Source organism: Pterocles gutturalis, unplaced genomic scaffold, assembly GCF_000699245.1.
Source record: "Pterocles gutturalis isolate BGI_N339 unplaced genomic scaffold, ASM69924v1 scaffold15842, whole genome shotgun sequence".
In the NCBI taxonomy this organism is placed as follows: Eukaryota; Metazoa; Chordata; class Aves; order Pterocliformes; family Pteroclidae; genus Pterocles; species Pterocles gutturalis.
Window position 1 is genome coordinate 25396 of NW_010113060.1, and position 10999 is coordinate 36394.

General features: G+C 38.5%; 1 protein-coding gene across 3 annotated transcripts in view; it reads right to left on the reverse strand.

The window, feature by feature from the left end:
- Positions 1-10943, reverse strand: part of SLC39A9 (solute carrier family 39, member 9) — a 19580-nt gene extending 8637 nt beyond the window's left edge. For 2 of the 3 annotated variants that reach the window (XM_010074308.1, XM_010074307.1), the window contains exons 1-2: positions 10770-10865; positions 5371-5479 (exon numbers count right to left, since the gene is read on the reverse strand). In XM_010074308.1, coding sequence (XP_010072610.1) covers positions 5371-5479; positions 10770-10865 — 205 coding nt within the window. Of the gene's footprint in view, positions 1-5370; positions 5480-10769 lie in introns of all 3 variants that reach the window. The other variant, XM_010074309.1, reaches the window with a different exon arrangement.
- Between the last annotated feature and the right edge of the window lie 56 nt (positions 10944-10999).

Sequence of the window (10999 nt, forward strand, 5' to 3'; positions counted from 1 at the left end):
CCATGCCCCCTCCCCTTCATTTACTTTGCCTCACTGAACCACCCTGAAATTAGGTGAGCTCCAAACAACTTTAAAAATCTAAGACGGCGAAGGAAGATGTCTGGACAAGTTTTTAGTTAAGTTTCCATGGTATAAAACATTTTTTTTTTTGGTGCACAGTTCATAGTTTTAAAACATTTTCAATTATTTCATAGGTTATTAACAGTGGCAAATGTCTCTACCTACAATGACTTTTAGACAGCAGAGATGTAATATAACTTCAACAACTTCTACAGGTTGCCATGTGTCCAGCATGTGTGATCTTTATCACAAGCAAATACACACCACACACAAAACTCCCACCAATTTCAACAAAAATTACATCAGTCTCATTCTGAATTTACAGAGGCTTAAAGAGAAAGGAGGTTTTTCTGACACAGGCATTTAACATTTCCAGTAGTCTTTGGCCTAGCGGATCCCAAGACAGATCCATGGGATCCTCCAACCTTGCTCATGACCACAGGAAGTTACTGCTTCTGCAATCCCATCTGACACAGAGGGCAAACAATGTCCAGAAGCACACAGCTTTTTCAGTATTGACCAGCAAAGATTGTCAAGAGTTGCCTTAGGACATTTATGTGAAACATACTTTAATAAAGCTAGTTTTTATCAAAATTCTAGGTAGTGTTCCCAGCTGATACAAGCAAAGAACAGCGTCTAAACCCTCTTCTGCCAACAGCGTACAGAAATACAATCAGAAAGGTACAAGCAAAGATCAGGAACAGGGAATTTTGAAATAAGTTCTCAACTACGATATAGAGCACAGTAAACATTTGAACTCTTGGTTTCAGACTCTGTGCTCATCCGAATCATATATTTCTTCTTTTTCTTTTTTTATATTTCCCATTACAGCCCCTGGCAGAGACAATATATCAGTCTAGAAACCCCCTTGGGTGATGCAGAAGAGGCACTTAGCGCTCCTTGGCATACTTGTTATCATATAGTTGTACTTCCACAGCAGATAAGGCACTTCACACACCAAGTGTTACTCAAATGTTTCCAATGGGAGAACAGAGACAATAAATCTACTTCCATACCTGACACCTCAAGCTAGGTCAGATGTTTGAGTTGCATGCTATACTCCAAAGCCCTGAACTACATACCATTCAGTACAAGTTGCCTCCATTCCAGAACAGAGACAATGCTTACAACCACATTTGGCAGGTTCAATTAATATTTGTAAACCTCTTCAATGTTCTACTAAGAAAAAGTTAGTTCTTGTATCCTTCTCTGCTAGATCCAATGATGGTATCACAATCTCTAATTGTAATTTTTTTTGTAAAGTCTTCTGTCCTTCCCCTATGCTTAGAGAACACAGTTACTCACACAAGCAACCTTCCTGTATTTAGATGGGAACTCAAGAGAAATTTGTTTTTTGAATAAGAAATAAAAAACAGAGAACCCACTTACAAGGCTCCAGTGCCCTACAGAGCATACACATCACAGTCCAAGGTAAGGAAGCAGGGGATGCATTAACTTCTACTCCCTCACAAAGCAACAGTTAACACTAGATGAAGAAGACTGTCATGTTCAAATGTTTGATCAGGAACTGTATTTTCTCTTAAGATCTGACTTGATCTTAAAATCTGCACCTGGGGAGGAATAACCCCAGGTACCAGTACACACTGGGGGCCAACAATCAGAAAAGCGGTTTAGCAGAAGAGGATCTCAGGGGCCTTGTGCACACAAAGTTTACCACGAGCCAGCAACCTGCCCTGTGGCAAAAAAAAAAAAAAGGCTGAGTCCTCAGCTGCACCAAGAAGAGTGTTGCTAGCAGGTCAAGGGAGGTGATCCTTGCACTCTGCTCAGCACCAGTTAGGCCACAACTGGAGTGCTGGGTCCAGTTCCAGACTCTTCAGTACAAGAGATGTGGACATACTGGAGAGGCATGCAGATGACTATAGGACTGGAGCATCTCTCCTATAAGAAAAGGCTGAGAGAGCTGGGACTGTGCAGTCTGGAGAAGAGAAGGCTCATGTATATAAATACCCGATGGGAGGGTGCAAAGATGACAGAGTCTTATGAATTAATCACTAGTTCCTACCTATCCCTTTTAATTCTTCCTCAAGTTCGGAATGACCTACTTGACCTTGTCCGTCAGCTGAACACTCTCTCTTTTCTGAAAAAGTTACTCCAAAGTGACTTGAAACAATAAAATGTGCAAACTCCTTCTTGATTTTACTTTTGTATTTCTTGCTATTTCACAGGACAGCAAAGCTTTGATGACAATACTATATAGAACAACATTGATTAAGCAAGAACTTTCCATCAGAAATTCTTGAAAATCTTTACTAGAAACAATGTTACTGGTTTTAGGGTTTTTTTTGATCATATTTAATGGTAAGAGGACTAACAGAACTAGTGTATGGCACTCAAAAGAAACTAGGATATTAATTGGATTGTTTCATTGGTCTAACAACAAGCAATGTTTTCTCAGTATGAGAATAGACAAGGCTTTTGGAGGAGTCATGCTTTCAGCTGGAAAGCTTTGTCACCTCAGAAGAGCTGATTTGTTCTGCTTGAATCAAGGTAAGGATGTTCATGTCTGAACTGACTATAATAATTACAATTCAACACAGAATATCTCTTGTTTCAAGCTTGGATTTTTAAAGTTCACTCTAGATAATTTTTTTAAAAGTGAGTGTCAGTGCAACTCTCATGCACCTAGCTTTATTCAAAAAATAAAATAACAGCAACAAAAAGTGGAGCATAGCATACATTAGGGCTTTCCCAACATCTGTGGCTTAAGTGACAAAAGCAAAACTTTGGTCATTTTGGGGAGGTATTTTTTGGTTGACAGTTACTCTTCAGAAGTTCTAGACATTAACAGCAAAAACTTTACTTACTCTAGCAAGCCACCTCTTGCTGGAGCATTCATACACCTTCTTGGACAAGATGCAATTGTACATCCTACTGTACAAAACGTTGGCATAATGCCATTACTACAGACAAAACACATCAGAATAGGCTTGGCAGCCCTTGAAAGATTTCACAAACGTATCTTTGCTGAACAAGATCGATCAATAAAATTATTTTAGACCGCACAACACTGTTGCCATCTATACTAAAAAATTAACTTTGCTTCAGATCATTTCAAGCCATAAAACATAGTGGGCAACTCAGGGAAGTCTTTCTGACAGTGGTTTCACCAGTTAAAACAAAGGACTGAAGTTGCCAAAATTTTATTTCTGGTGATACTCAAGTCAAGATTTCACTACACACATAATTGCATACCTAGGTTTATGACCAAATAACCTGAATCATGATAAATCATAATATGCTATTTGCTCTCACTGCAGCCTACAAGGTCAAAAGTCAGAAGTTATTTATTCTGTGGCCTATGGGAAAAATACAGAAGTAATAGTAAATTACTTCTGCATCAATGACAAACACCTGTTTTCATAACAAGCAAGCAATCTCTGAGTTAAATCACACTTGGAACTGGGAAAACACAGAACCTTTCTCTCTTTTTTCCCCCCCTCCCTGTTATAGGAATAAACCTCAGTGTTTCCTTAGGCACCTTTCCAGGTTTAATTACGTAAATGGGTGAAGGTGCAATAAAGATAAACTGAAAGCTGTTTTCTCAGAATCTTAACTTTGAATATTCTACTTTTGTCAGAAAAAAATTAGAAATATTTTATAGATTCAGCTACAAAATATCCATGAATTTTGCATTTTGCCTTTTCGCAATACAAAAAAAACCTCTACAGACAGACTGGCTATAGTCATGACATGGTGAATTAAGAATTGAGTCTGAATTCATTCATGGAACAAATTCTTTTTTCCTAGGTAACTACTTCTGATATTACTACTGCATTAAAGGGAAGTGCCTTTCTTCTCCACATACTAAACTAAGTTGCATAGCATATAGCTCTGAACAGCAGGCCACAGGTTTCATACATGAACAGCATACCACATTTTGTGAAAAAAAATTAAAAAACACAAACATTCACAGCAATTGTATTTACTGCTAACCATATGATTGCAAGAAATATTTAGTCTACTTAGAATTAAAATTGAATGGAGAGCAAACCCACAACTACAGCTCATTAGAGACATCCGACATTAGAGTGCACAAATTACAGTACGGCACAAAAGCATAATCAGAGATTCTTTCACTTCTTAATAAAGGATGATTTTATATATTATCTTCTGCTTACTTTAAATCTAACCAGAACAACATAAATTTAGTGGAAACTAAAACATGATAAATTAAAGCATATTACTAAAAAGAAATCTAAACCAAGAAAAATATGATAGTACATGAAAAGCAGAGTATTACAATTATCTCTCAATCCCAGATTAACATTTGCACAGTTCTCTGTAGCTTCAGCTTTATAGCCCTTTCTCCTGTGACCACTAAGCTGTTGTTTACCTTCAGACAAATTTCTAATTCTGAGCATACTGGAAAAATCTCATACGTACAACAGTAATGCAATAGCACAAGACTCCAAGTCAAAGCAAGATTTCAAGTGCACTCCAAACAGAGATAATGAGCTCTGACTATTTAAAAAAATGTCATAACCTCAAATCAAGGTTTACTAAGACTTCTGGGTATAAGACGTGCCCCCATACTCACGTTCCTACAAGACACATAATCACTGTCAGCTTTGAGCTATTTGTTTGAGGCTACAAGGTTTTGAAGACCGTCGACAGCAGACTAGAACTGGATGCTTGAACTTGGAACACTGCAGATATCGATGTGTAATGGACAACACCACTCAAGAAAGAAATGCCTCCTACTCTGTGAATTAGCCCTTTAAAACCTGATTTTCAGATAAGTATATTAAGGTAAGTCAATTCCAAGATGCTCTTCAGCTTCAAAGGAGGAAATTCTTACGAGGGCAACTACGTATGGATCAATAAAACACTTCCTGTGACTGTTGTAAGGAGAACCAATGTAAACTACAAAAAGCAACAGCAAATAGTCCACAACTTCATTCTCTGCCAAAGGCATCCTTACACCTCCTCAGAAGTTCCAGTGAAAGTTAAGCTTTAACTCTCCCCAGAAAAAGGAACACTACACATGATCCAGCATAAAAGGCTGTGGTTCCAAGTACCTGGACCCACAAATGACTAAATCACTCAGCAAGAGTCATCTGATCCAAACCCTGATCACATTTCCTTGTCAAATCACCGTAAACATACAGTATCATGCCTATGGCAGTTTTCTGACTCTATGCTGCCTTTGTGTCATGCTGCTGTGAAACCCTCCTGCCAATCTCATGTTTAAAAGCCCTAGAAACAAGACCCAGTGTATCATAACACCATGACCTAAGTTATCTTGAACAACGCCATCTACAGACATACAGACATGGATTTGGTTCTTACCCTCCAAAATGTCTTCATAAAGTGCATGTACTCCTTCTGGCACAATGACAGCCAAGGCAGTTCCACACAGCAGCCCAGCACCCAGGACAGTCACCAACTTTAATCTCTCCTGCAAGCAAGTACAAAACAAGTATCCTCTTTAAGAATGAAAATGCTCTCTTTACCTTCCCTTGTGAACACAGGTTGGGGCAGAGGGAAGGAAGGAGGAGGGTGGAAAGAGAGTGATCCACGAAACCTCTCTTGGTGATTTTTATGAATAAAGAGCCCCAGTTGCACAGTCCTGCATTTCTAACTACTAACTTTCTGAAAAATGAACATATCCAGTGTCTGATGCAATCAGCTGAAGTAGGAAATGAAAGCTGAAGATGACCCATTTGACCGTTAACATCAGACAAGAAATGAAACGCAGCATACTTGAAAATACCACAAATTGCTGTATTTGGCACTGATGATTACTGGGGTCTAATTCACCCTCTCGAGCTACCAGCTCTAAGGCCTGCAGAGACCAAGGAAGACTGAAAGTGCCTCGATTTTAAAGCACGTTTCCAACACTATGTTTTATCTCCATTCTGGGTTTGTTTTCAAATATATCCTTCCTCTTAGAAACCATACTTAAACATGCAAGTTCTCTAAAAAACTCTGCTAGGTATGGCACAGCGCAAGACAGATGGGCTTTTTGAGGAAAACAGCAATTTAAATAATAAAAGAAAAAACACGAAAGAAAACTAAATTACCAAAGCAAAACCAGAAAGACAAGAGGAACAATGATGTAAATACATCTACAGACAAAAATACATTCCTGGAGTATGAGCACAAAGTGTTAAGTCAGCTATATTTATATAACACAGAAAAAGGGTAAGAAAAGTTTTAGGACTACAAAAAGAGAATATGAGATTTTAGAGGACAAAGCAGCAGGAGCTCTACTTTCACTACAGGTTTAGAGAGACACAAGAAATGAACGTGTTATAAGACTGTTGATAGATATTTCAGTCTCTGAACCACACAGCCACTCTTGTGCAGAAGCTTGTGCTTAAAACTGCCACATTTTAATGGCCTTCTATTTAACAGGGTATTATTGAAGAACACTTTCTTTAAAAACATAAAACAGTGGTTAAAATGTAATTTGAGAGAAAGATACTTTTTTTGTACTTGGAAGACACGATGATGTGTTCCACGTACCAAAAAATAATAATAAAAAAAAAGGTGTCAGGCGAAGTTTTAGAACTGTGTTATCACAGCACTTGCAGAACGTCAGGTAGCTACAAAATACGGCAGAAGGGACTGAATCCCCAAAACAGCTCCAAAATCCAAATTATAAAAAATAATTTTAAAAGGCTTACTTAAATCAGTCTGAACGAGAGAACTGCACCAAACTGATAATGGTACTAATATAGATTTCACGTCAGTCTTTTAAAAATTTTTAACCTGATTAGGAGATGCATAAATGCAGAACAGTGCTTATTGTTTTTACAACCATTTCTAAGGCTTCTAGTAGCATTTTAAAAGGAGTTAAAGACTATAAAGGCATTTAGGGCAATATAAAATTATATTCCACTCTCCATGTAATTACAGACCATGGCAATCCCCCTTCCCATCTGCAAAGACAGGTTTTAAAATTGACTTGTTACATAAATGTTGCAAATTGCAATTAAACCTTAACAAAAAAAAAAAACCATAATGTTTTTATTCAAACAATGTTTTTACGGTAAAGAAAAAGAGTTTCATTCATACTTCAGGAACAATTTCTACAACAAGATTAAAAACCACACACATAAAGAGTTTACAAGTACTTGCTACTATTAGCAAGGGTTATGTTCCTAGTTATATTCTAATTTTGGGCAAAAAGCTTAGAAGGACATCCCCCCTTCCTCACCCCTCCCAATCTGACTAAATTCTGTTGCACCAATAGAAGAGCAGGTAACTATTACTTTTTGCTTCCTTGTGACTACAACATTGACAGGCTCAAGTCAAAGCTGTACTGAAAAGCCAATTATATAAACCTGTAACACTCTAAAACACAACAACTTGCAGAGGCTGCTTCTCATCATTTCTGTAAGAGCCCTTATCATATCCCAAGCAACAACCACATGAGTTTAGCTCCTCCTAACAACCACGTAGCATACGTTTTGTGGCAGAACCATCATCTTCCACGCGCAATGAGATGTCTGGGTGCTACCAAAATACTAACGTTAACTCCTGAGGACCTGGAGACAGAGGTCAGTGTTTAACCAACAGCAAACCACTTGTTGCATATCCTTATTATGCCATTCGTTGTCCTTCATACACCGTAATGATCCATGTTGTTTAATCTCACTGAAGCAGCCAACACTTGCACAGAAGAAATAGGAGGCTCTAGAGAAATGCAAAACTAGCGTTCTGAAAGCAGGCCAAACGTGACCATAAGGAAACAACTACAGCACTACTGAGGAAGATTCAAATAGTAATATGCAAGTAAAGTTCCACAAACATGCATTGTACGCTGACATATGTAACAATTCTACTTGGTAAACTGTTACACAATGGCAATCCACATGAAAAGACAATCCTCAACATCCACTGTTTATAAAGTCATTTTCCAAAAATATAGTATCTTAGAAGGAAAAACAAGATTATTTTTATACTGCGTCACTACAATCTCTTTTACATACATATACAAACATAGGGAAAAAAAAAGAATACTGTTTTATTACAACTGCAAGAACTTGCTTGCTTTCATTCAGGCATCTGTGAATTTTAAAGATCCGTGAAACTAACACACACTAACAAGTTACTATTTCAAGAGAAGTCTCCATCTCCTTTTCAGTACAAAATACTTAGACATGGCGAATACAGCAATCTAATAAGTGCAGCCTACTGCCCAGACAGGCAAAAGTAATCTAGTTTTATCCAGGAAATCAAACTATTTCAGTTACAAAAATACTTGTGTGTCTACTGTTAAGAGCAACACAGTAAAGTGTGTTAAAAATGCCTAGGAAAAAAATCTTAAATTCCCCAACTCAGCAAGCTGTTCCACTGCTCAGTATTTGGCTGAAATCTTCATAGCACTGAAACACTTACTTGGACTTATCAAAAACTCCCACCTACTTTCAGCAGCAAGCAGTCCCACTCCAGCCAACGCTGCCTGCCTCTGTGACACCAGCAAAACATTCAACCTGCTAGAACTCTTTTTAAATTTTTTTGCATTTAGACTACAACTTAAGAGATAGCCTCAAGAACTGGCATAGTGTTGTTTCCAGCCCAAAATTAGCCCAGCAGAGTACTGTTAATTAGGATTAGGCTGAAAGGGCACATCTGCATTGAGAAATAAAGGGAAGCTCTGTTCAGTTGGTACCTTTTTACCATCAGTGTTTAGCATACCTGGCTTTGCTGGAGTTTTACACTTTCAAAAATATCCAAATCTAGTTAAAATAACAGAAACTAGCATCAGAACACAAGCAATAGATTCTATGGCAAAAAAACCTCACCTGAAAGAATGTAATAAAAAATTTTACTGTTCTCCGGCATCTGGGATATATTACATAAAGCATTCATTTTTGTTTTCTACTTAACCATTATAAGTGGTCAGTGGGAGGATGCATTTTTCCTCACTGGGGCCATCTGCAAAACCTTTTGCAAACCATAGAATGCATGGTCCAAACAGTCTTTTCAGTTTGAAATTGTCCTTGTTGCAGAGCCCTAAGCAATCATTTTAAACAAAACAATTCTAACTTCTAATTAGATACTTCCAGGACGTTAGTATTTGCACACAATTTGCAGAGAGATTCTGCGCCACTTTTAAACCATCATAGCATGTGGATCCTTAAAATATCTACTATAAATGAAACGTAAGACTGAGTCAAAAATTTCTGAGTTTAAGACACCACAATAAACTTGACTGCACGTGTGCGTACTGTTGGTAAAATACTGCACATGCACAAGGACAGTAAGTGCATGATTACTGCTTATGCAGCTTGCTGTTTTTAGATCCACCACAGATCCATATTCCTGTGGCTGCTGGGAGCCCCAAAAGGTTTAGGAGACCCTATATGCATATAAATAAACCACATAAACACAGATCAAGAACTCTACCTTCAAACAAAACTGAATATAAAGTCAGACACAAAAGATGACTACCAAGCACATACATGAAGAAATGCAAAATTAAATAAAAAAAGAGACAATATTAGCATGCTAGGCAGCATTCTCAGCAAATTTGCAAGAAAATCCTCTGTAGGCTTCAGGGCAAAAGTGAGTTTTGAAGAGCAAGACAGTGGAAGCGACAGCACTGAAGACATACCAGGGAAGGTCCATCAAAGCATCAGGTGAAGCACTGGCAAAACAGAACTATGCTAATATTTATGTAAAGACTTCAGAATATATTGTCACATTTCAATCCATTCAGCTGAATTGTACTGTCAGCAAAACGAACAGCCTTTCCTTCACTCTACCCCTCCCAAAGCCTCCTTTGCACTACTAACACTGGGAGCAAAGGCCAGGTGCAACCGCTCCGTGACTTGGTGGAAAAACAAGTCACATCTCTCTTCCAGCACTCTGCTTTCCAAAAGCAATGCTGCTCCCAGTAGAAATGGGAAACTTCTCATAAGAGAGCCTTATTACCTTAGAACAACCAAACTCTCACTACACCACACCTGTACACAACAGTCAGCACTTAGAAATAGAAAAAACCCTGGGGCATGAGAGAATATTAGGAGACTTCCAGAGACAGTTAACAGCCATCACCACCTCAACAATCATCTCTTAGAAGCACCCAAAATACATTTACTTCTGAACTCCTGTTAGAGCTTGGAAACTCATTCAATCCATAAATGTCTCCATCTCCTTTAACACCACTTTTTGTATCCCAGATATGTTTCCAAAAGAATGCCTTGAGTTCCATGGGACAGGAGCACAACTTGAAGTTGTGTTGTAATCAAGAGCTAAAGTTTAACTTTTCAGTGGCACAAGCTGTGAAACAAAACAAAGTTTTCTGAGAACATTCTCTGAATTGTTTTTAGAAGCCCTGATTTGAGTAGCAGGTAGACACATAATAAAAGTTAACTTCAGACTTCAGAAGTTTCTGACACAAGCTTCTAAGAATAACTATGTCCAGCTGCTATCATGTCCTTCCACTACATTCTGAGACTATGCTTCATCTGCAGCTGAGATCCTTGGATCAAATTTGGCACACTTCAATGGCTTTTATACACACTGTAGAATAACTGTAATTTTACACTGCGATTCTAAGTAAGAGTTAATATGGCATTCACAACTTCCTTAAAAATGTTGTAAAGCTACACCATCTCCCCTAACGGCACTGCCACACTTGAAAGGGGACAACACTAACTCCTGGTAGATCTCTCCACCTAGATACCGCTAACCTCCCTTAGCGACCAACGAGCAGTTCAGCGAAGCTGTCTTACCTCGGAAAAATTAACTGCCAAGGGGATAATTCCTGCCACATAGCAGGCGACCAGCATGGCCAGCGACAGCAGGCAGATGGAGCTGAAATCATCCATTTCGCTGCTTTCTCTCCGCTCCCTTAAAGTGAAATTCAACAGCAACTGTCCCGCCTTGCCCCACACGCCTTAACCCGTGCAGACCCCCAGCTCCCAGGAAAGGCTTTCAGCCATGTCTCTCCTGCCCGACAGCT